Source organism: Mastigoproctus giganteus, chromosome 7 (assembly GCF_048544385.1).
Source record: "Mastigoproctus giganteus isolate SK-2022 chromosome 7, ASM4854438v1, whole genome shotgun sequence".
NCBI classification, from domain to species: Eukaryota; Metazoa; Arthropoda; class Arachnida; order Uropygi; family Thelyphonidae; genus Mastigoproctus; species Mastigoproctus giganteus.
This window is the reverse complement of record NC_143581.1, coordinates 40,866,356-40,891,193: the sequence shown is the minus strand read 5'-3', so window position 1 is coordinate 40,891,193 and position 24,838 is coordinate 40,866,356. Positions and strand designations below refer to the sequence as shown.

The 24,838-nt window shown below is 37.1% G+C and overlaps 1 protein-coding gene across 1 annotated transcript in view; it reads right to left on the bottom strand.

Moving 5' to 3' along the window:
• Positions 1-22,296, bottom strand: part of Ac76E (adenylate cyclase type 2 Ac76E) — a 143,011-nt gene extending 120,715 nt beyond the window's left edge. Inside the window, exons 1-9 of the mRNA XM_090376863.1 lie at positions 22,188-22,296; positions 15,816-15,965; positions 12,109-12,462; positions 11,568-11,717; positions 10,267-10,418; positions 6,828-6,939; positions 6,592-6,719; positions 2,263-2,421; positions 117-249 (exon numbers count right to left, since the gene is read on the bottom strand). Coding sequence (XP_090232989.1) covers positions 117-249; positions 2,263-2,421; positions 6,592-6,719; positions 6,828-6,939; positions 10,267-10,418; positions 11,568-11,717; positions 12,109-12,462; positions 15,816-15,956 — 1,329 coding nt within the window. The 5' untranslated portion in view covers positions 15,957-15,965; positions 22,188-22,296. The remainder of the gene's footprint in view (positions 1-116; positions 250-2,262; positions 2,422-6,591; positions 6,720-6,827; positions 6,940-10,266; positions 10,419-11,567; positions 11,718-12,108; positions 12,463-15,815; positions 15,966-22,187) is intronic.
• Between the last annotated feature and the right edge of the window lie 2,542 nt (positions 22,297-24,838).

The following is a 24,838-nucleotide window of genomic DNA, read 5'->3' as shown; positions in this document are numbered from 1 at the left end:
GTTGAGTCTATGGTACAATGAATCTAGGCTGTTATAAAGGTTAAAGATAATCTACTTGCTATTAGACAGATGTACCTAACAAAGTGGCAACTCAGTATATATACACACTAACTTACCTCTGGAGGGATTATTAGATATGTTTCTATTTGGTGTTCGGCTATATACTGATCTCGTAAGTGTCCATTACCTGGCTCTGTATCAAACTTGTCATCCAAGTACTGTAATGTGGCTTTTGTGATGTGCACTCGACTGAAAATAAAGATTATTCTAAATATTAACACCATGGCAAAAGAAACAGTCGGAAATAACATCACGCTTGTGCAAAGTAAATCGTGCTATACAAATAAAAGGATTATACATAATATGTTTCATATTAAAATTCATATGTAATTATATTATAAATCGAAGGCTTAGTGTCAAACAATGTTAACTTCAAAATTGCATTTTTGTTTTGAGACAACTTTAGTTTAACTTTATACAAATAACAATGCATATCATGTCATAGGAATGTATTTCTCTAGTAGTTTACAAGTTAGCTTGGGCTATAAGCACATTTCCACTAAATCAAGAAAATGTCAAATGACTTTTTCTTAGTTAATTAGAACAAAATGATTTTCTAGTTAACGTCCTCTGCGCCAAACTCTCGAAATGTGTCTACACATGAAAGTTAAAAACAACCAGTAATTTTTTTACGATCGTCCCTTAAATTTTCGGGGAAATCATAAAAAAAAAAGTGCTGAAACTGTACATATCCGTATAAATACCAAGAAATTTTCAGAGGCTTAAAGAGTATACTTTATATTTATGTTATGTTGCATTATATATTCTCATTTCATTTATTTTTGAAAGGATTGAATCCTTATTTCAATTGATACAAATCAAAAATGAGAAAATAACAAACATTTAAATTTGTTTACTCATGCTAGCTCTGACGTTTATCTGAGTAATACACATAATTGAGTCCCTCCCCTACAAATATTCTGCTACTTCTTGCATAGTTTAGCATGCATGATATATGCATGGGTCCGGGGTGGTGAACCTATGGCATGTGTGCCCAAAGTGGCACGCATATAAATTTTTTGGACACACGAAATTCAGAGTGTCCCAAAAATATTTCAAACTTCGAAACATCACTCCAGGAATCCACCTTGAGTCGTGACCTGCGCACGCCCATTCTCTCTGCCAGGCATGTCGTGATCTCACACCATTCAGCAAATGTATTCATGGATAGTGTATGTATCTGTCAGAGGTGCCAGTGGTTCCCCCCACAAAACCGCTGCTGTATTCATGCAGTGATTTGTTTGAAGTGGTGAGACGTACCAACAAAATTGTACGATTGTCTTGAATATCGCCTTCGGAGACGCACACGAAAAATTCCGAGGGGGCATGCGAGGGTAGTTTTTAAAATATTTAACCAATTTTGGCACATACCCTTAAAAAGGTTTGCCACCGGTGATAGGTAGTTCACAGGATTAATAATGAGAAAAATCTCTGGGAGTGGATCAAACCATTCTGGAGATATTTTTCTCGAAGAGGGGGTTCTTTTCTTTCCACTTCGACTCAGGTAGTATACACTGATTGAGTGAAAGGTACAGAGATACTGGAGGAGAAAAGAGAGAGACGCACCAATTACAAATGAACATTGACTTCGCATTGTCGATCCTTCTCCAATGTTTTTAAAAGTTACGTTCTTATATTGGGTTACTCCTGTTTTAACGGTGTTCGTAATAATCGAGAAATACTTATGATATATATTAAATAACATAAATATAAATGCAAGGGAAAACAAGAATGTTTTAAAATGTATGTAACTCTCAGGACTTGTCCGGACAAGTATTGAGGGTCATAGCTTTTAAACAGGAATTTGCCTTCAGCCGTGGCCCTAGGGTTTTCGGCACCCTTATGCAGAAATGTATTTGGCGGCTTTGAGATATATTTATTAAATATTATAATAAAAATTTTGAATTTCGGCCCCCTAGATGTCGGTGTCCCTATTTCCTGCTTACCAGGCTTAGTGTTCCGCCGGCCCTGTTAGCCTTTGATGTTTTCCTATCCTCAGATATCTGGTAACTCTATATCAGGGTGATGAATGTCCGGCCTGGCCCAGTAGGAACTACACATAGTGCTAATGACAGAATGCTTTCCCATAATTCACTTTAAAAAAACCATTGTTCCACATTGCACCCCAGTGAGCTTATTTCCTGTCACTCGGGAAATTTCAAATGATCAAGTTTTCTCAGATCACGTGGCACGTTTACTTACCCTGGTTGTCCTCCAGATTCCATATGATTGGCCAAGGTTACATCATCAGACCAGATATCAAACTGCCATTTTCGCAATCCTAATACACCGCACAGCACATCTCCGGTATGGACACCAATTCTCATGTCTACACTGACTTTCGTTGCCTCTCTTACAACCCTAGATTAAAAATGAATAAAAATGAACATACACAGCCATCAACCATACACTTAAAATATTAAATAATTCTTATAGAGAATATTGAAATAAATAAGTTTCATTTTTATGGAAGACGGGAGGGGGGGAAATCGCTCAATGGGCCATTTATAAGTTCTACATGAGGAAAATTAAAAAATCTTGATAACATACAGGTGTGAATAAAAAAAATAAATAAAAAAAAAAAGAAGAGGTTTCCATTTATCAGATATTCTATGCTGTTACACCCAAAGTGGTCCCTTAGATTTCGCGCAGCGAGTTAAAATTATGCAGCTGTGATTTTCAAAACTTTTTTTTTTTTTTTTTTGCCCATGCAGGCGCTTTCTTGTGTTGCAAAAACCGATCTCCAGCACGCCACTTATCTGACATTACTATAGTGAAGTCCACATCGGACAAGTGTAGTTCAAGCAATTAGATGAAATCTGAGTTGCTCAATTAGGTGTGTCCTGCACTTCCTGTTGTGAACATTGCTTCTGTCAGACCACTTAATGACAAGAGACTTATTTTAGAGGCTCCCACTAAAAAGGGCATTTCTAACATTAGTGTGTGCTCTAAAGTATTGGAGTTGGACGAGGAGGCTGATTGACCTTCAAGGCTATTGCCAAAGTTAGCGACCTTTGACCTGGAACAGCAAGTGATGAAACATTATTGGAAGAACTATGGACTCATAATCTAAAATGGTACAACAGTGACTAAGGAACAGTTTAAATCTGTTGTTCGTGTCCTTGTTGGTAACAAGGTTAAGAACAAACAATTGTTTAATTTTGTTATACAATGTCCAGACTCGATAAGAAAGACCTGTTGAGTAGGACACGTATATTTGTTGACTGGTCCTCGCACTGGGTGCGGGATCTACTAGCCCCCCATACTGTTATCGCTGCATGGCTGACGGCCATGTGGCTAGATATTGTCACAGTGCTCCTTCTGTAGGCACTGTTCTGCTAGGGTTCACTCTTCCCGTGAGTATCCCAAATTTAATGATCCTCCCAATTGTGTGAACTGCTGGAGGAAGAAGCTCCCCCTCTGGGCATTCAGTAGTGGACAAGTCATGTGCCGATTACGATAGATTCCATTCGTCATATAACAGATTATGCATCATAGCACATACTGTAGTGCCCTAGGAATGAGGTCCCCCAGCAGTTCCGCCTGGGAGTGTGGAGATTGTCGATATGCATTTTATATGGCTGCTGGTCCTTGCTGGATGCTGCTATCTCCAGTGACATCCTAGATTTTGCTGTGTTGGCTCTTCCCCTGTGGGATGGTTGAATTGATGTAGTTTCAGTGATATGACTGCCCATCTCTGTAATGACCTATTGTTATCCCCCTGTTGGTATTGAGTTACCATTAGGACTATAGGAGTTTTGATTTGAATTGTGGCTCTAGACCATTAACAACAGGTTACCCGATTGTGAGCATTCCCGTCCCCACCGCAAAGCTGAATGGTCGCTCGCTGGTTGAATCTGTTATTTTAATTTCCTTTGATTGAGGTGACCAAAAGGGCTGGTCTGTTATTTGTTGATAATTAATACCCAACCTATGTACACGGTTATGATGAATAACAGATGTGCTCAAGATGCATATGTTCCCAAGCACGGAAAGCATATTGCTTATTGACTCATTCAACTGAACCGAAAATGAAATTACCTTGGTACATGTTTTCTAATAGTTTTGGCACAGTAGAAAAAATTTTAATGTATGATCCCATCGATGTCAAAATACACGAATTAACTTGCTCTTGACATTCGAATGCTCAGAGGAATAAAGAACAAATGAGTACACCAAGTTTTAATTTCTAATGTTGGATAAACGCAGGCATTCAGTTGAATTTCCTTATTAATGACATACCACACAATTCAGAATTTTGTCTTAGGTGCACCGAGCCCATATCCTGGTCCAAACGCAATAACATTTGCATTTCAGATTGGCTAATATCATTGTAAATGAGTGCATCTGCAACCATTTACAATGGTTGCAGATGCAGGATAGGCGTTAAGCAGCGCTGCTTAATGACTCGACCAGTGCCAACTAAATAATCATCTTGCCCGTCATATCCCTGAACGATAACATATGGTGGTTTGATACCACATGAACTGATGTTACGACCTTCACTCTCATTGAATTACGATTATTGCGCGATATTAATAAATAAATAAATGTTCTGTTTATACTCCGGGACGATCAAACGGTCAGAGGAGTTCACAAGATAGACAAATTACAAGAAACAGCACCGTATTCAGCAGTCACGGGCTTGAATCCCGGTCACTCAAGGCACGTGTACTTATGCATCTGCGCGCCTGACCACTAGGCTACAGCGGCCTCCCATCCGTGATCAAATCTCGCCTCTCCATCTTTCCAGTTCCTTCTGTTTTGTACAATGACCAACCACTTATTGCCCATGAACTTGAATTTCGTTTATCCATCTCCATTGTTGTCTTCCAGGTTTTCTTTAAGCTCCTCTTGGGTACCATTGTTATTTTCTTAATCCATCTGTCGTCATGTCTTCGAGCTACGTGTCCTACCAAAGTCCATTTCAGTTCTTTAGTTTTGATAAGACCATTACATTACTAAATAGCTTTGTCACGATAATCGTCACTATCAGGAAACTGAAATTATCGCATTTTAATCAAATCCTTTCTCCTGACATACACGGATTTAGACCAGGGAATGATGGGGGGGGGGGGGGTTATGGTGTCACTACCCTTACCTCCCTCTGGTATTTCGCCACCATAGCAATTGGCAGGGAAGGCCGGGTGTACGTCGTATATACCAACCTATCTAAGGCATTTGACTCAAAAATTAACATCTACTCAAATCAATTATTTCTCCTCTACAAGACTGGATAATTAACTACATTTCAAGTAGATTGCATCGTTACATACAGCAGTATGTATCTCAAAACAAATTTCTTACCGGCGCCTCAGAGATTTTCACTTGAGCCTTATTATTTAATATATACATGAATCACGTGAGATTAATCTCTCAGCCCGGAGGAGTATGCCTATTATTTTATGCAGACGACATTAAGATCTTAAAGTCTTCTAAAACAGGAACAGAACCTGTAAAATTAGTTGGAGACGATCTGGCAGATTGTCCTCAACTAACAAGTTTTTGTAAATTTCGATAAGTACAAGATAACATCATTCAGATACCCTAGAAGAAAATACAATCTCGTTTTCTTAAAACATAGACATCATTTCAAGACACAGTTCAGTAATTAATTTGGACGTATTAATCCATTGATAGACACTACAATATAATATCACGTGGTAGATTAAGTAATTTGTTATTGAAATGATTAAAATTTTAAAGGACCGTCTGATTTCCCGAAACATAGTCATAAATAATTTGTGATTGGCATTGAGGTGCTTAAAATCCTTTAAAATGTATCATTTCGATAATAATTATACAATAGCGTAGTGTCTATCAATGCATTAACAAGACATTGTTTTCTGCTGATCACGACCAACAACTTTTGTCAAAGTGTCGTTTCTGACAAGTTACAACCACCAAATCATACTTCATATAACAGACTAAGTTTTTTCTTTAATCCATTATTACGTAATCTAACTTCCTTTAATAGCATTACGTTTCCTAAATGCTTGACGAGAAACAAAAATACAATAAACCTATTTTAGGTAACCTAACAGTTATCACTGCAGTGCTTACAGATAAGGAGGTTGCGGGTTAATAGGTTGACTTCCATATGATATTCCCTTTATATCATAACGATTTCAGGGGTCATTAAGTTTCCTAAATTCTTAATTAAAAATTGATCGCTAATTGTCATATTTAAAGTAATCTAACCACATTAAATAAGGTCAGGTTACATATTAATGGATTAAAAAATATATAGGCGTATCTGAGGTAAAGTTTGATTTCCGGTAGCTGTCAGTGACCACACCTTCATTGAAAACTGTTGCCAGTCATGATCAGCAGAAACCAATGAGAGATGAACATCAACACATGGAGAATGTCAAGAAACGACCTATCGGATGGAATTTACGAAGTTATCAACAGAAACTTTATCGGTAACGAGAATGTTGGTGCCGAATAATGGAAGGCCGGATTTAGAAATGAGAATCTTTACAAGAGGTCCCGTTTCAAAATCATAAAAATGTGCGGACTGAGCTTTACCTGATAGCCTCGATCATCTGGAGACCCATTTGAACACAGTTATACGCATGACCAGGTCTCGAAACTGGAAGACCAGACACACAGTAATAACAATCGCCCAATATTTTTATCCTCATGCAATGGTTCTCCTGAAATAAAGAACAAACACTCCATTTCTCCAACTAAAATATCAAAAATATAAAAATTCCAGCAAATATCGTCATTAATTTTATGAAACTATTTGAAATGTTTCTTACCTGCGCGATTTCGTCGAACCGTCCAAAGAGTTCGTTAAGGGTTTTTACGAGATCAGACGCAGATAGCTGTTCAGACAACGGTGTGAAGTTTACGATGTCGGCATACAAAATGCTACAGAAATCACAACTGTTAATACTAAAACCAATTTAAAAAATTAAATAAAAATAATATAGATGGCAGCCTATTAGCAATGCGTAAAGAACGATGTCACGCTTTTCTACAAAGTCGTGAAAATTGGGAAACAGCAAACAGAAAGTTAGACCACAGAAAGCAAATTGACAGCAACTAGTTACAAGCAGTATGACTGATTTTTATAAAATTACTTAAGATTTGAAAATATAAAATAGCTAATGCTATTTTAGCCTTTTCAACGTGATGAAAAGCAGAACTCTATTATCCTCATTTTCGTTTTTGCGGCATGCAGGATTCAAACTGCCGATTTAATGCTACGGTCTTAATGATCAATCACAGCAGAAGTTTGCCTTAATCGTAGAAAAAAATTAGTTCGATTTATTAAATAAATAAATTTTCTGTTTATACTCCGGGACGACCACATGGTCAGAGGGGGCGCTGCTAGATTTATATTAATTGGTTTATTGTAAAGCTGTGACACCGAACGGCAGCTCGCATTGAACGACTTTGATACTTTTTGTAAAGGAGTTGTCACCAGATGCTACTTGCGATCTGATGACGGTCCAGGAAGGAATTAAACGAGATTCGGGGAATAATTTCTTCCTTGTCTCAGATTTTAAATAAAGAGCGGATAAACGTTTTGGCAATGCCATTTATCTGAAAGTAGTGCAATACCGAGACAAACTGTGATTAAGGAAAAGTTTTTCTGTTGTCAGTATTAGGAATATTTCATTAAATACTGCCACAAAAATCCGAGGATGACAATGTCCTTCTACTTTCATCAACTTATCTTTACTCAAAAGACAGTTTCGATCCGCCCCCATCTTAAGCCTTCGAATATATGAGGCTCAACTAAGCAGTTTCCCCGTCCCTTTGGACAGCAGATCCCACATTGAAAGTTTTGCGATATAGTAACGCTACCGTATTAAATTATTTATTTATTTAAAAAAAATAAAAAAAAAAACATTTAACGTTATTGTTGCTTTGATTCCGTTAAGTAATTTGCTCTGAATTGAATGCACTTATCCAGATATCTATACTATATTGGCTTGCTGGAAGGCATTCTTGGACTTCGCTTCAATGGCTTTGACAACTGTTTCTCGAAACGGCGTCCGAGAAGTCAGTCTTCACGCACAGTAACGGCTGCTGTGTTTACCATTTCCTCAGTTACCAGTAGCAGATTTAGGCCAAATTAGGGTAAGCGACGGCCCTGCGCTCAAAATTTTGATGCTCCAAAATAATTTTAAAAAAAAAAGGTACTGTAATGTACCTGATAGAGAAATACACCGATGAGACAAAACATTATGACCTAACTAATATGATGTTGGCCCTCCACATGCAGCCAAAACAGCTCGTACCTGGCGAGACATAGACGCTACAAGATTTCTAAATGCATCTTGTGGTATATGTAACCAGTAGATCCTTTAACTCCTGTAAGGTCCGTGGTTGAGACAACGCAGATTGGAGTTGCTGTTCCAACACAAACCACAGGTGCTCAATGGGATTGATGTGTGGGGAATTTGGAGGCCAGGGAAATACCTGAAAGTCTTCTTCATGTTCCGCGAACCAGTCTCGAACAATCCGAGCGGTGTGGCATGGCACATTATCCTGCTGAAAGACAGCACCGCCAGAGGAAAAGACCGTTGCCACAAAAGGGTGTACCTGGTCAGCAATGATCTTTAGTTAGGTGGTAGATGTCAATGTGCCCAGCACAAGGATGACTGGACCCAGGGTATCCCAGCAGAACATCGTCCAAAGCCGCCACTGGCTTGTTTTCATCCCACAGTGCATCCAGACGCCATCACTTCCCAAGGTAAAAGAGGCACACGTACCTGGCCGTCCACATGATGCAACAGGAAACGCGATTCATCGGACTATGCGACCTTCTTTCAATCACTCAAGGTCCAGTTTCGATGCTCGCGTGTCCACTGTAGGCGCTGTCGCCGGTGAACCGTGGTTAGCATGGGCACTCAGAGCGGCCTGCGGCTACCATTTTCAGCAGGATTCGATGTACTGTGTGTTGTGACATTATCCCCGTCACCGGCATTCCAATTACCGGCGAGTTGCGTCACAGTTGCCACGTACCATCCGGGAGAGCCTTCGCACACCTCGAGCATCGATGAGCTGTGGTCGTCCAACACCTCGCCGGCGGTTCGTGGGTTCCCCCTCCTCGGACCACTTTCGGTAGGTACTAACCACGGCTAACTGTGAGCAATCCCACCAGCCGTGCCGTTTCGGATATGCTCTGACCCAGTCGTCTGGCCATTACAATTTGGCCTTTGTCAAACTCGCTTAACTCCGCTGTCTTTCCCATCTGAAGAATAAGAGTAACACTGGTTAACGGAGCTCAGTATCAGGTATTTTTTATACAGTGGCCCGACCTGCGCACGCGCCGTAGTTCACCTGCAGTTGCTGCGATCTGATAACGGCTCGTTGGTCAATGTTTTGGCTCATCGGTGTAAATTAAATGTCTAAAATGAGGAAAGCGTTCATTTCCAATGTCCGTAACGACCAAATCCTCGAGTAACATCTTAAATGCATCCGTGAAGCTTCAATCGCATGCAAACTTCAAAGTTCCACGTTGTTCTGGTGTTATTATCAATAACAAAAGTGGAGGCTTCGAAAGGCTAATACGATCATCTTTGCATGCACAGGCACCAGAAGACAGCATATGTGTCATTAGTGCAGCGAGAACAAAGAATAGAAATTCGGAACTAACCGTTTACCATTTAAAACAAACTTAGTTTTTCTTCAACAGCCCTCGGATAAAGCTCTAAGGATGGGGGGGGGGTTTCTAAATATACAGATCTTTCGATAATCTGTAAAGCACCAAACTAGTACACTTCAAGAAAAGTATTCTCCCTCCCAGTGTTCCATTACAGTATAGTCGTTTAACTTATTACTCCTTTCGAGTGTCTAGATTTGATCGTTCGTAGACTGGAAGAATTTCGAAACGCCTCTTCAATCGAGGATGAGTTAGCCGATCTTAGATGGAGAGTGTAGGAACCGTAATAATTCCTCCAGCGAATTATTCCGGTATTCCTCTAGTGAATTACCTTGAAATTCAAGGTAATATTCCTTTCCGTTACGATTAACCCACTAGCTTTCGATCTTCAGTTCCTAATTTTAGAAACTAAATGAATTCTAAATAAGTCGAAAGTACTTAAAATATAACCTTAGTTCCTGGACTGCAGGTATAGGTCAGTAATACGCAGATAGAAGATTTGGTCGCAAGCAACAGACCAGGTAAGAAGAAAGCAAAAGCAGAGTCAGAAGTTAATCTGTTTTAGCATTCTTACTTCGTACCTCACATTATTATGACGCTGAACGTACATCTCGTGGAATTGCTGCTTCGTCTGAGAGGATGACGACTGACAAGCGTCCACCATTTTTAACATAATATTTCGATTCACTTCCGCTGCGATATAAGCTGGAATTACGCTCAGAAGAAGTTGTTCCTGAAAGCAAAAATATCTATTTTTTATATATATAAATCTATGTACGGTATTTTACTGCTCGGGACAGCTTTAAGCGAGTTGAGTATATAAAATTACAGGATAATTTTACACACAAATTAAAAAAAAAAAAAAACAAAAAAAAAAAAAACATAAATCGTAAATAAATATAAACCACGGTCGCTCATAGCGGCTACCCGCTTTCTGGTGATGGAACCAAATAGTTCTAAAAGCGGTAAGAGTCGTTTCTAAAGACCCTGAGTCCAAGCGCTGTCACTGGAGCATCAAGAGCGTTCTCGGACGATAAAACAACAACAGAATAGCAGCATTATTGTATAAAACTATTTCAATAAATCAATTAATATGCACAGTACATCGGACTTATAATGGCTTTCATCTTGATTATGCTTCAAGCGGGTACCTCGGTCTCAGTAACTTTTCTATAATCTTTAGAAGTATATGAAAAAAATGCATTTCTCAAGAATTAATGTCAAAAAACCTATTTGTAACCTGTTATTGTGCATTGCATGCGAAACATTAGGGATGCAACATTCCTAATGTGCTCTACTGCGAAAATAAAAAGTATTTCGAACATAAAATTTTTTTATCAAAATAAAATTAAATTTTACAGTTCATTTAAATAATTTTAAATTATTTAATAACGTACAAGTTAGTGCTATTGCATCATTTCTGTATGTAACTAACCACTTAAGTAGTTATAAATTGATATCATTAATTATTTAATAAATAAAATTAAGAAAAAAATAAAAATTAAGTAAAAATATTTCAGTAAATACTTTTACTTTCCAAATAATTTAATATTGGGAAATTAAAACTTATTTTTTTGGTATTATTAAACGTTTTCTTCGAAAACTTAACAACTGGTATTAAAATTATTATTATTTATGCTTATTTATTACTATTTTCATACTGGTTATATTTGGTGTGTAGAGCAGGTGTTCTAAGATTCTTGTCAATTAGAACCATAAACACTAAATAACAATAATAATTCAAGTGCTAATTTGGAGCTAGCCTTGAGTATGTTAGATAAGTTCGAATTACCCACTGGGTGTAACGCTACATAAAAAAAAAAAAAAAAAGAAGTGCCGAGGAAGCCTGATTTTGAGTTCAAAGAATCAAAACAAAACATACCTGTTGCTGCTTCTCGTATTCTAGTTGCACTCGGGACTCAATAATATTACGGGTTCCTTCAAATGTTCTTTGATGTACGATTTCTCTAACTCTTCTGTGGAACTGTCCAGTTAATAAACCACAGAAAGAAAGAACCACACTGGCAGCAATCTGTTTAAAATAAGTATAAGGTAATAATTGTGAATTTTAAACATTACTCAAAACGTTTTTTTGAAACTACTTGAGCCACAATATAACGAGCCATAACATTATCAGGTTTTGCTGCATTACAACTTATATTTGCAATTTTAAGAAATAATTAAACTATACAATTCATTAATATTTTAAAATTATCTGCTTATCCAATTAAGGGTAAAAAATGTTAAAGATTTTCACTATATTATTTATGAACATTTCGTTAACCCTTTTTATAATCTTTATAAAATAATTAAATTTTAGCATTAATTTTAACTAACATTCTATTTTAAAAAAAAAAATATGCAAATAAAAACAATTGCTGTGTAAAATGCTTAAAAGAGATTTGTTTAAATATAAAAATTACCTGCTCAGGAAGTCGCTCAGTTTCTGCATTGGCCGTTAAGGCGGCTGCCATTATTTGAGCTGCAGCAGTTAGTACTGCTGTACATATAGCAGTAAATTTTGGTAATGGCGAAACTGTATTAACGATAAATACAGTGAAGAATACCATCAAGCTGTTTTCTGTAGCATAACGAATATCTTTCTTGAATGCAAATGCCGCTATTGTGAAATTCAACGACGACCAGACTAGGAAGAATAATAGTTTCGAATAACGTTCATAAACACTCTTTAATGGCAATATAATCAAGCAAATAGCTAACAACACCACCAGCGATACAATTAATGTCAGCAGACGAACTGAATGCATCGAGAAATCCTGGAATAATAAAAAAAAAAAAAAAAAAAATACAATATGCAATAAATAAATAATACCAGAATGTTAATTATAATATTATATATTTGTAAATAAAAGCATATTTAATATTATATTTAATTTAACTGCATTTCGTAAAAGTTAAAGATATGTCAGCAGCAGCAAAGGGCCATCCACAAATTACCTAGCAACGATGTTTTAAATTTCAGCATCCCGGTCCCAATAAAGCTTCGTAACAACAGATTTTATTGCCCCCATCCCATTAGTACTCAAATTCAAGTCATTATTTTCATTAAGAAACTTGTTACATAAACGGGTTTTTTCATGAAAATAATATTTTGGCTTCCCTCTCTTTGTGTTTTTACATTATTTGTGAACGACTTCCAAGTGAAAACTGGAAATATGGAGTATTTCCAGTTTTCTGAAAATACTGGAAATAGAATGAAAATATGTTCTTTCATTTCTAAATAAAAATAAAGGATTCTAACAGAAACCGATTAATATTAAGCAGTACACAAAAACGGACTTAAAATTCTTCAGGAATAGAAAGGGCTAAATAACACTTTTAAACCTTACGATAGTAACTGGATAACCATTCGAAAAATCGAATGTTAAACTTCAGACAGACTTCGCTCGATATCATGGAGACCATATTACAACTTATAGGCGTTGGCACAAACTTTCGTGATATAAATGTGAGCTCTTCAGTGGTAATATAACCAGTCATTGGTTACGTTTATACACTAGAATATAATTATCAATTAATATGTCGCCCAAGGAGCAGCAGTGCGTAGCACACGCTTCTTGATTAGACCGGGGTTCGAGCCCGTCACCACCAAATACGGAGGATGCGGAAAGGTCAGGGAATGACCACCGCATATTCCCGGAGCAGTATGGCCTTAGTTGCTAATGCTCCTAAACATCAAAACAGCAGCAGCAATACAAAAAAAAAAAAAAAAAAAAAACAGCTTATGGGACCCCAACGCGTTAAAAATAATTACCCTTCATTCTGGTGAAAATGAAAAGCAGTTAGCGTTTATTAATTTTTACATGTTCAATATAACCGGGGCTGTAGCCATTAAAAAAAAAAAAAAAGCGGTCGGTAACGGTCGCCTGATCTTCTTGGTTGGGTGGAGGAGGAGAAATAAAGACTCAATGATACAAAGATTTCCCTGAACCTATGTTCGGAAGAATAATTTGGCTTTTTCATCATAAAATAGCAATAAAAAATCCTCATTATTTTTGATATAAGAGGAGCTTTAGCCCCTGTCTGGGACTAAAAACCAAGGCGAGAACAAGAAAGAAACACCAGATTGTTTTTAATGCAACTGCTGCCGAAAACAAGCACTTCCGCCAACTTTTTTGGCTGATGTGAAAATAGCAGTTGGCACCTTTTCAACATTACTTGTTGCAGTTTGCAACAATTAATGATGAAAATTAATGCTGCAACAATTAATTTGCATCACTATTAGTAACAGTAATAGAGGCATCTGATGCAAGAAAGCAAGCGTATGAGCCTATGTAGCATCAGCCAAAAAAAAAAAAAAAAATATATATATATATAATAATAATAAATAAAATAATTCACACAACCATTCCCTCTAAAAGGTTGTCCAGTTCTTCCTTGAATTTATTTAAGTTATCGACTTCCACAACGACAGATGGAAGTTTGTTCCAGCAATTAACCACCCACTGGCTAAAGACAAATTTCCGCACATCTATTCTACAACTGTCTTTCCTCAATTTGAATTTATGCCCCTTTAGGTTCGTAATCTGAGCAAGTGGAAGAATCCCATCAGAATTCAGCGTGCTCAACCCATTGGTTGGGTGGGGTACACCTCAATCAGATCCAATCAGGCCAATTTTTATGGGCCTTTTTATAACGTGGCTGAGTTAGTCCGTCTCGGGAAAGGTAGCATGGTTTTACCTGCCGAGAACTCAGATTTTTCGTCCAGCAAACGGAGAACTTAGACCCATAAGAATTATCCAAAGAAATACGAAGTCGGATTGAAATCGCCAGAGCAACCTTTATGAAAATGAGGCCACTTCTTTGCAATAACAACCTCAAACTGAAATTAAGGCAAAGTATGGTCGAAAGCTACATCTGGTCTGTACTTTTATATGGTGCTGAGGCATGGACTCTGAAGACAAGTTCACTGAACCGGCTAGAGGCGTTCAAGATGTGGACACATCGCAGGATGTTGCGAATACATTGGACAGACTTGGTAAACAACAATGAAGTCCTCCGCAAGGCAACAACAGAAAGAACCTTAATAACTACCATCATATGCAGGAAAATCTCTTATCTTGGCCATATCCTACAAGGAGAGAAATATCATCTACTTCAGTTGATAATAAAAGGCAAGATTGAAGGAAAACGGGGGATTGATAGGAGGCGAACGTCTTGGCTGCATAACATTCAACAATGGACTGGCGTACAAAATGTAGAATAACTATTCAGACTAGCGGAAGAAAGACAGAAATGCTTTCTCCTTATCGCCAACATCAATCGATTTGCAATCACTAATCTGGTCGCTCTCCATTGAAATCCCCCCACCCCAGTTTCCTGAAGTGTCTTGTTTAGGAGCGGTTTCCAGAGCAGAATAGAATGCAGTCCAATCAACATCTTGTGCGGAGGGATAATGACATCCTTCTCCCTGCTAGCAAAGATGCTATAAACCATGGACAGGACACCATGTGCATTCCTGGCAACCTGTTTACAATATTGGAAAATTTCATGTCTACATAAATCACAACTTGTCTTTTTTTCATCTTGAACTACTTTTATTTTTCTCTCCCTGTAGCTTATATGTGGCTCCTCGATTGTATAATGTTACAATTAGAAGCATTCAACTTTAGTTTCTATTTTTTTGAACCATATATGCAAACCGATTCAAGCCTTCTTAAAGTAACGCTGCACAGATGGCTAGAATTATTAATCATCCTTCCAACCTTCAAATTATCGGCAAACTTTAACAACTGCCTTGGATACCGTCATCAATATCATTTATGAAAATTACAAAGAGGAGAAACAACACCAAGCCATGAGGGATCCCACTTTTTACACTGATTCACCCTGAATACCAGAATTGTAGAAGAATGACCATTTATGGCAACTTTCTTCCCCAATCGTTTAGCAAGCCTGCACAGAATTTTGCACAACTATTTTTCCATCACTGCAACCACATCCCTGTATGCTATTTATTTGCATCATGAAGCGCTCATGAAAACACTTGATTAAAAATCTCTCTTTCGTGAGAGAGAGAGAAATCATTAATCATATTATTTATAAAAATTTATAACTTTAATAACAATTTATTTTATCTGCTCAGTGCAGATAATAGAAAGTTACCTACATAGTGAAAATAAAACAGCAGCAGGAACAAAGAAACCACTCCATGCAAAAGGCAAATTATCACCAGGGAAATGAACAGTGCATAACTCAAATGAGTACAGTAGCGCTTCCTAAGGTCATCAATATCAACTGCAGAGCTCATTCTTCTAATCTAAACATAAGTAAAAAACTGGATTTAAAATTAACATCTAACAAATACACCACTCAGCAGATAAATATATTAAATATATATAAAATTTATTTAAATTAATTCAATCAATCTACGAGTATATTAATAAATTAAATAAAAATTAAATTAAATTAAATAATACGTACAATTCAAGGATAAAAAGTGGACATGATCTAGATTTGAATTTAAGAAATCAAGTTTTTGATTTAATTTTAGCTGAAAAGCTTGCTCGAACTTTAAAGACCAGTTTGATTATTAATGAAAGTAATTGGTAAAAACAGTATAGATATTGTCCTGCTTATCACCTCCAACTTCTTGAAATAGTTTAGCTTACAATATATTTACACAATAGAACAGAACTGTGGGCATTTTATTTATAAAGTAATTCGCAGTTTATGTTGTTACTGGACAAACGTATTATAAATGAATTTTTAATAAATAAATGCATGCGGAATTGTGCATACAAGGCCTACATACATATTAGTCAGAGGGCAACACATTTTCTGAACAGTATGTTTGCATTATTTCAGGGAGAGTTTCTGTAAAATTTCTGTGTTTCATGACTTTTTCATGTTATTTACCAACATTTAAAGCGTTCGAAACTTCGCTAATAAGAAAATAAGTAAAGAGCTATATGATGAATTAAAGCTGCTATTGCAACTTTCGTATTTCTTACATTTTCAACCTGATTGTATTATGAAAATCAGTCAAATTGTAACGCTAATATATGTTATTACAATTAGCGATGCGGTTCGGTACATAATTGCTGTAAATTGCGTGTTTTCTGTGTTCGTTTTAAGATAATAAAGCATTCAAACTTAAGTTGGTATTATTACATTTATTTCCAAATTGGAAATATGTACATAATGAAGTCAAACGTTTAATGCGTACAGCTCTCCCTACAATATCACATCACAAAAGATCACTCACTTCTGTCACAAGAGCTTTCTGTATTTGGCTTGCCTGTTTTGATAACTCGAAAATCAAAACCTTTCAGAATAAAGTTATGCTAATATTGCCTGAGACCGACTAACTAGGCCACAGTGTGAAAAATGACTCTACAAATTTTTGCCATCTTGTATGGATCGATGCTACAGTGCTAACAGCAAAGGCCAACTTAACTTTACAATACTTGGAAAATTAGCATAAATACTGCCTATTTTGGATTTTTTTTCCCCCTAATAACAATACACCTTCCTAAAGGTTGTACGATGTAAGCAGGGTAGTTCCTATACTGACTGGCGCTCCAGATGACAAGAACCCAGAGCACTCATACCATTCTACACCCACTGCAGCTGGAAAAGTCATTTTAATGGCCGATCAATGACACTTCCATGAGCAGAATGGTTATGTGCATTTATAGTTAATTCGTCATGCTTGCAATACGTTGTAAGATGTAAAATCTTACAAATATATTATTTTATAGAAAAGCGAGATTAATTTAAAGTAAAACTTATAATATGGCAATATGGGGGAGCGAACCTTACAAGTCAAGAATATTACTAAGATCTCTGGCAAGGGATTAAATTAGACAACGTCTATACAAGGGGAGCGGTAGGCTGAAAAGCTATTAGCAACCTGGGTAAACTCGACTCCCAGCTCTCACAGGCAAACCAGAACAATAGAAACCAGTAGCAACGGCTATTAGTAGAAGGTGTTAACTCTGGAAAACAATGGCGGAGGACCATGCTACTGTCGGGATATTTTCTTTAATCGGTGACACCTGGACAAGAGACAAGGTAGTGAATACGGAAGAAATGTTGGGAATTAAATTTAAGACTGGCGTCTGGCTGTCGGTGATGGCAAGTTTTTAGATTGTGGGAAATTAGTCTGCTACAGTATAACTATAAGCGGCTGACTTCAAAAAGGTACAGACAGCTTGAGAAATTTTACAAATTTCTTAAAATAAGAAATTGGATAGAGCACTAAATAGACAGCGTAAGAAAGATTAAAATTAGCGAATAAGAACAGAGAGAAAGTTGATAAAATGAGTAAGATTGGTTAAACTGAAAACTAGGGCGGCTTTGACATATGTAGGCGGTACAGAAATTGAGATGAACAAAAAGTGAGTGAACAGGGGGAGATGGAGAGGACCCATAGTTGAGATCTTGTGGGTGTTTAGGAAAATGGGTTAGTGGGATTCTAAGTTGAGTTTTTGTTGGTGCTAGGGAAAATGAAATAGTCAGCGGACACAGCAGTCGAGATTTTCGTCGATATAAGTAAAAATGAGTTAGTAACATGGACAGTTGAGGGTTCTGTTGTGGTAGGAAATATGTGTCAGTTAACAGTGGAGTGTTAGGTCGTGGTGGGAAAAGAGCAGGGTAGCGCCCTGGGAAGTTTTCTTCTTGAAAGAGATCTTAATAGGTGGAGCGGAAAAACGAGGGTAGCACCCTATGTGTTTTTCCTTGTGATAAGTTTTAATAAAGTGGAGTGGAGAAGGAGTTAGTGTGAGATGCCCTATGAGTTTTCCTTGTGATAAGTTTTAATAAAGTGGAGTGGAGGAGTTAGAGTGAGATGCCCTATGAGTTTTCCTTGTGATAGGTTTTAATAAGGTGGAAAGGGAGCGAAATCCGCAGAATCAGTAGCTCGATAGAAAGGAGGGAAAATGCGAAATTAGTAGCTCGATGAGAAGGAAGGAAGAAGCGAATGGATGGTAGCCCGAATAAGGTGGAGAAAGAACGCCAGTCCCCATGCAGCCAAGAGTTCCTAAAAAAATTATCTGTAGCAAATTCAGGTGAAAGCAGATGAAGGAGATCCTCAGTGAGCCAAAAATGGAAGTTTGAGACCCTCCCCGGAAAGGAAAGAAAAAAGATAATAGTAAGTACTGTAAGTTAACAAGGACTGTTAGTGAAACAGTATAGTGACTAATTAATGAAAAACAGAGATAGCACTAGAAGTAAATTGATAGATAAATTATCTCTTAAGTAAATTATATATATACTAACAGAGTTTAATTAATTCAAAAAGGTTATTGTAAAATGCAAGAGAAACGAAAGATAAGTAATAGATTAAATTGTTGTTCAAATGATTATAATATGTTAGAAGGATAATAAAGTTTATATGAGAAGTTTTGACTATGTTTTAAGGATAGATAATTGAATATAGTGAGAATCTTTGAATGTTCTAAGGATAGATAATTGAATATAAAAAAAAGGCCGCCGTAGCCTAGTGGTCAGGCGCGCGGGTGCATAAGTACACGTGCCTTGAGTGACCGGGGTTCAAGCCCGTGACTACTGAATACGGTGCTGTTTCTTGTAATCTGTCTATCTTGCGAACTCCTCTGACCGTTCGGTCGTCCCGGAGTATAAACACAAAATTTATTTATTTAGTGTTTGTATTGATGAAGAATTGTTGGTCCAACTGAAAGACTAATAACAAATAGAGACTTTAGGAAAGTTAAGATTGGTCTTCAGTGTATTGTAACAGAATGGCGAGAACACAGAGTATAATGATGAAAGTAGCATATTGATTGTTAATATAAGGAACACAATTGTATCCCCAAGTAAATGAAATAGGTATGGTGATAAGTCTTAGGAGTTAGTCAGTTAAGGCAAGAAGGATGTATCATTGTTTTCATATAATGATTAACTTAGATTAGATAGTGAAGGGAAACAGGAAGGAGAATAATTTATGCAAGGTATCCTTGATTTAACTGTGATTTGTGGTCTAATGAGGCATTGGAGGCCAATGTGGTGAATAACTGGTCGTAGATTCAAGAAAAAGTTGAATACTTCGATTTTGTGGAAAGTGACTTATGCCGTTGTGGACAAGTTGAGTCTACGTGTCTAGTTCATGTGTTGTGGTTGAATGCTCGAATTATTATAATCTGAGGTTTAACCTGAATATGATGGTATTACAGAGGATAACTTTAGTAAACTATCTTGCATAAACGGTATTTCAGGGAATTTTGTAAATCTGTAGACAGTTTTCAAAAGAAGGAAGCTCACGCAGTGTATATAGAGGAATGCTTGATCTCTGTAAAAATTAGGGGAACTTTATATAGCCACATTAATTAGCGTATAATGTAAATAAAGTATTATGTAAATAGAGTAAAGTGTACGTATATTGCATAGATACGGTTATATAAAATGTACATAGCCATGTAAAGATAAAGAGCTGTGAACTGTAAACAGTATACACGATACACGTTTTATGTACTTTTCTAAGTTACACATTATATCCGTAATGCTGAATAATGCTGAAATTGTAGTAGACTACTGTATTGTTGAGATGTACTTCAATTTTATGATGTGCATATGGACGCCAGTCCAGAAAGCACTTATTATATGGTTAAAAATCAAGTTTAGTGGACATGCTAACCGACACGGTTTTGCTTACTGGACACCGAGAACCCTAATATTCAAACTGAAAAAGCAATTAATCTCCTCAAATGTTACTGTTCCAGAATTGTGCCGGGAGTGGGAAGGGCAGGTTGTTGGAGCTTTTTTTTTTTTCCAACAAAAATGCTAGTTCAGACAACTAATTATCGATGGTCATCATCAGCCATTTTCAATCCACTGCAGGATGAAGGTCTCTCCAGCAACTTTCCAGTTCCTTCTGTTTTGTGCAATAGCCATCCATTTACTACCCACAAACTCATGAATTTCATCTGTCCATCTCCGTAGTTGTCTTCCAGATTTTCTTCTAGCTCCTCTTGGGTACCATTGTTATTTTCTTAGTCCATCTGTCATCATGTCTTCGAGCTGTGTCCTGCCCAAGACCATTTTAGTTCTTTAGTTTTGATAAGAATGTCCTTTACTTGAGTTTGCTGCCTAATCCATGTGTTTCTCTTCTTATCTAACAGTCTGATTCCCAATATAATTCGTTCCATTCTTCGCTGTGTAGTTCTCGGCTTCTCTTCCATTCTTCGATTGTACAAGATCGTAAAATTGAAGGAAAAATAATGTGCTTCTGCACATTATTTTCCCTCGAAGTTAGGAAATTCCTAAATGAAAAATTACCAAACAAGTGGATTGGTTGTCTTGACCCTAACCAAAAAGGCCGCCCAGTTCGCCAGATATTTTTTCTATGTGACTATTTATAAACCTATGCCTAATTCAGAAAACCTCGTACCGCAGAGAAGCAAAAAACATTGATAGCTAAAGAATTCGTAGATTACCAAACTGAATTGGAAGTTTGTAAAAATCTGACAAAGAGACTGCTTTCATGCATCGAGACCATTAGCGAAACTACAATTTCTCTACCCCCCCCCCGCAAGATTCACGAACGCGTCCAGTGTTCTTTAACAACCAATCTAAATCAACCGAATGTGTTGCTTGAGCCTACGGTTTCCTCCGCCGTGGCGGAGGAAATAAGGTGGTTTCGCTATTGATTAGGCCAAAGGACCCTGAATTTTGAAGTTTAACATACTTTCCTATATGGCCTTAAATTTTTTCTGAGTTTGTTAAATAATAAAAATTTAGTTTCTATACTTTTCCAGCGAACTTTAAGTATACCCGAACTTTTGGCTCACCCTATATTTTACAATAAATGAAGAAATTATAAACCAGAAATTAAAAACCAAACCAAGGCAGCATTGTTTTCTTGATATGATGTGAAAACAAAAGCAGAAGAGAACATCCACCTCGGGTACACCTTATCGCCCTTGAATTCAGTGCTAGGATGAGTTATAAAAAAAAAAAAAACAGGTCTATTAATAACAATCAGAAGATTATCAAATAATCTGATATATCAAATTACTGACACAAATAGCCAGAATAATTTCTAACTCAGTTAAGAATAGAATATTAAATAATTTAAAATTATTTGAGGAGTAATTGTTTTATATAAAATAATTTGCTTATTTTCTTTTAGTTATTTTTAGAGGAAACAAAAAGAACAAGAGTGAATAATCTTTCACTTAGCAAAAGCATCATTAAATTGGAAGAAAATAAGACGTTACGCATAATTCATGATTAGCGTACATAAGGAGGTAATACTGCCACGATGTATCAAACTGGCTTGAAATTTGTTGACAAGGTAATTATGATACTTTCATCCCTGGAAGAGTGTCTCTCGGTAGTGTACTAAAGAGAGGGCTAATTTGGGATAGTGCGGTTCTAAGTCGACCTTAGATCAATAAATACCTTTGAAAATTTATATTTATGGTACGTAATGCGCTCTGAAGTCTGTGTTTCAAGGTCAGTTTCTTAATTTTTAATAGTCATAGTTGTACAAAAGTAGAACTGAATTTTGCTATCTTACCTCGGCTTGGATGAATCTACAGCCAACGGTTTCCTGAAGTCAAACAAATCCTAAAAATACCGCTTCACTGCGCATGTATCATTACTTCTGTCTAAACACCCCCAGCATGATATCAAAAGTGACTTAAAAAACCAGATGACGCCGCACAACTGCGTTACACTACTTTAAGGTCGGTTTGTGCACAAGGGTAATTTAATACCTGCCACCACGCCTTTGGTGATTGCATCTATAACACTGGCGCCTCAGTTGTCAATGATATCAGCTACTTTGAAGAAATCTTTGTTTCGGCCTATGTCCTTCTATAAAAGTAGCGACTCCATAGAACTGGCAAATTCCACTGCACTGCTTAAAATTTTGTATTTTGAAGCGGTCGTCCTGTATTAATCATTTAAGTCGAAATTATATTGACAACTATAAAAGTATGAGTACACTGAAAAAGTAAATCCATACTGGGAATAGGAAAGGGGGGTATGCATAGAATAGCGAAAATAATGCATGGGTAAAAGAAACAAGACAGTTTGACTCATTCATATTGGAATGCACTGTTCAGATTAACTTGCTATTAAAAACAACTGATGAGTGGTGAAATTAATAAAAAATTCACCTTTAGATTTTGGTATAGCAACGAACTTTCCCTTTCCCCCATTGTAGTCTTGAAATCATTTCATTCATCACTCATCGAGTCATGTGTTGTTCCAGGTGGTGTGATTCAAAATTAATCCATGCTATTGTTTTCTTCCAAGTCTGCACAGTGATAAATATAACGTAATTCTAAAAACCGATTGCATTTGGAATTAGGGTGATTTAATGAGAATGGAAGTCAGCTATTTCAACCACGTAAAAGTAGAACCACCTATCATTATTAGATCTCCAAAATGATCTGCGAAAATATTAGAAGACATCGTCTTTTCGTTGAATTCTTTACCCAGTTCTTCAAAATTAATGAAATGCAATACGATCATTAATTGTGGATGATCCCTAAACAAATAGACAATGAAAAACAACGCTTTGTTTTTTATTTATGAAAATATTTCGTTTCAACAACAGGTAAAACCAATATTTCGTCATGTAAAAGCAATAAATCAGCATGGTCTGTCTGTTACAGTGAATAGATCTGACACTATTATATCCGTTATTCTGACAAAATATTTCACAAATAACCATATACCTACACTCAGTGATCACTGAATTATGACCACTCCTATGAAAACTGAATGCAACCCGTTGACCACGTGAGCTACGAGAGTGAGGAGTTAGTCGACCTACGTAGCATAGATAAGGTGCCAGTAGTTCAGTAGGTAGTGAAATTCCGAGCGTGATGGGTAAAAGGAAGGATTTATCGGACTTCGATAAAGGACATATTGTGGGTGCTCGAAGAGCTGGTGCCTCGATTTCTCAAACGGCTGAACAGGTGAGGTGTTCGAGAGCCGAAGTAGTTAAAGTGTACTAGGACTGGCGTCAAAATGGTCAAATGATCCGACGGTAAAACTACAAAGATCAGCGAAAGGTTGATGTTAGAGGTGAGCGCGAGGTCCGACGACTCGTACAGGCGAACAGACGCAGCACTGTTGAAGAGTTGATTACCCAATGCAACATGTGCCAACCTGGGAACAATATCTGGCATGACCATGCGTCGCACGTATGGGCTATACCTACCAGCAGACGACCCATACGGATCCTCTCCTAACCAAGGTTCATCGGCGTAAAAGACTCGCCTGGTGCAAAGCGCATGCAAGTTGGACGTTAGAAGACTAGAAGAAGGTGTGCTGGTCGGATGAGTTACGTTATTTACTCCACGGTGTGGAGTAAATAACGTAACTACGGATTTGGCATCAACAACATGCATGGTATCAAAAGTGCAGGCCGGTGGAGGCGGTTGTATGGTGTGGGGTATGTTTCACTGACAGGAACTAGGACCCCTGGATCATGTGGAACAACGTATCAGTGATCTCCGCTATTGTCAACTGCTTGCTATTATTATTATTATTATTATTAACAGCTACAAAACAGCAAACAACGTGCCTGAGGGTGCAGCTACAAAGAATTATTACATAGCTTCAAAAAGCTTGGAGTATACATTCCCAAAGTAAAGAAAAAAGTATATGTACAGATAAAATAAACTAAATAAATAAAAGGACTCATCCGTCCTATTTAAGTGAACAGGCAGAGCACTGGTATTTCTTCACACACAATCAGAGTCTTCGAACTTAAAAGAAGAGTCTATTTTAAGTCAGGTACCGGATGAGGTTAGCAATTTCAGTTGCCTCTTGAAGTGTCCGGGGGTACCAAATATCTCAATATTTGCTTTGTTCATTGATCTTGCAGTCCTGTTGTAGAAGTTGTAGTATCCATAATTTGTTCTCGCATAGGATGGTTTCTTAGCGCTCTTGTCGGAGCGTTGAAATTTATTTGTGAGACGAGATGAGGGCAATTCAGGGTACCATTTATTAGTTGGTTAAGAAGGAGTAAATCGGCTTTATCTCTTCTTTTTTCCAGCGTTTCGAGTCCAAAGAATACACACCACTCTTGGTAGGATTTCTCATAGTATTCAAGGCCACTTTTAAAGCAAACGTACTGGATTGCTCTCTTTTGAATATTTTCAATTTCTAATTTTTGGTACGCAACATGTGGGGACCAGACTTGTGAGGCAA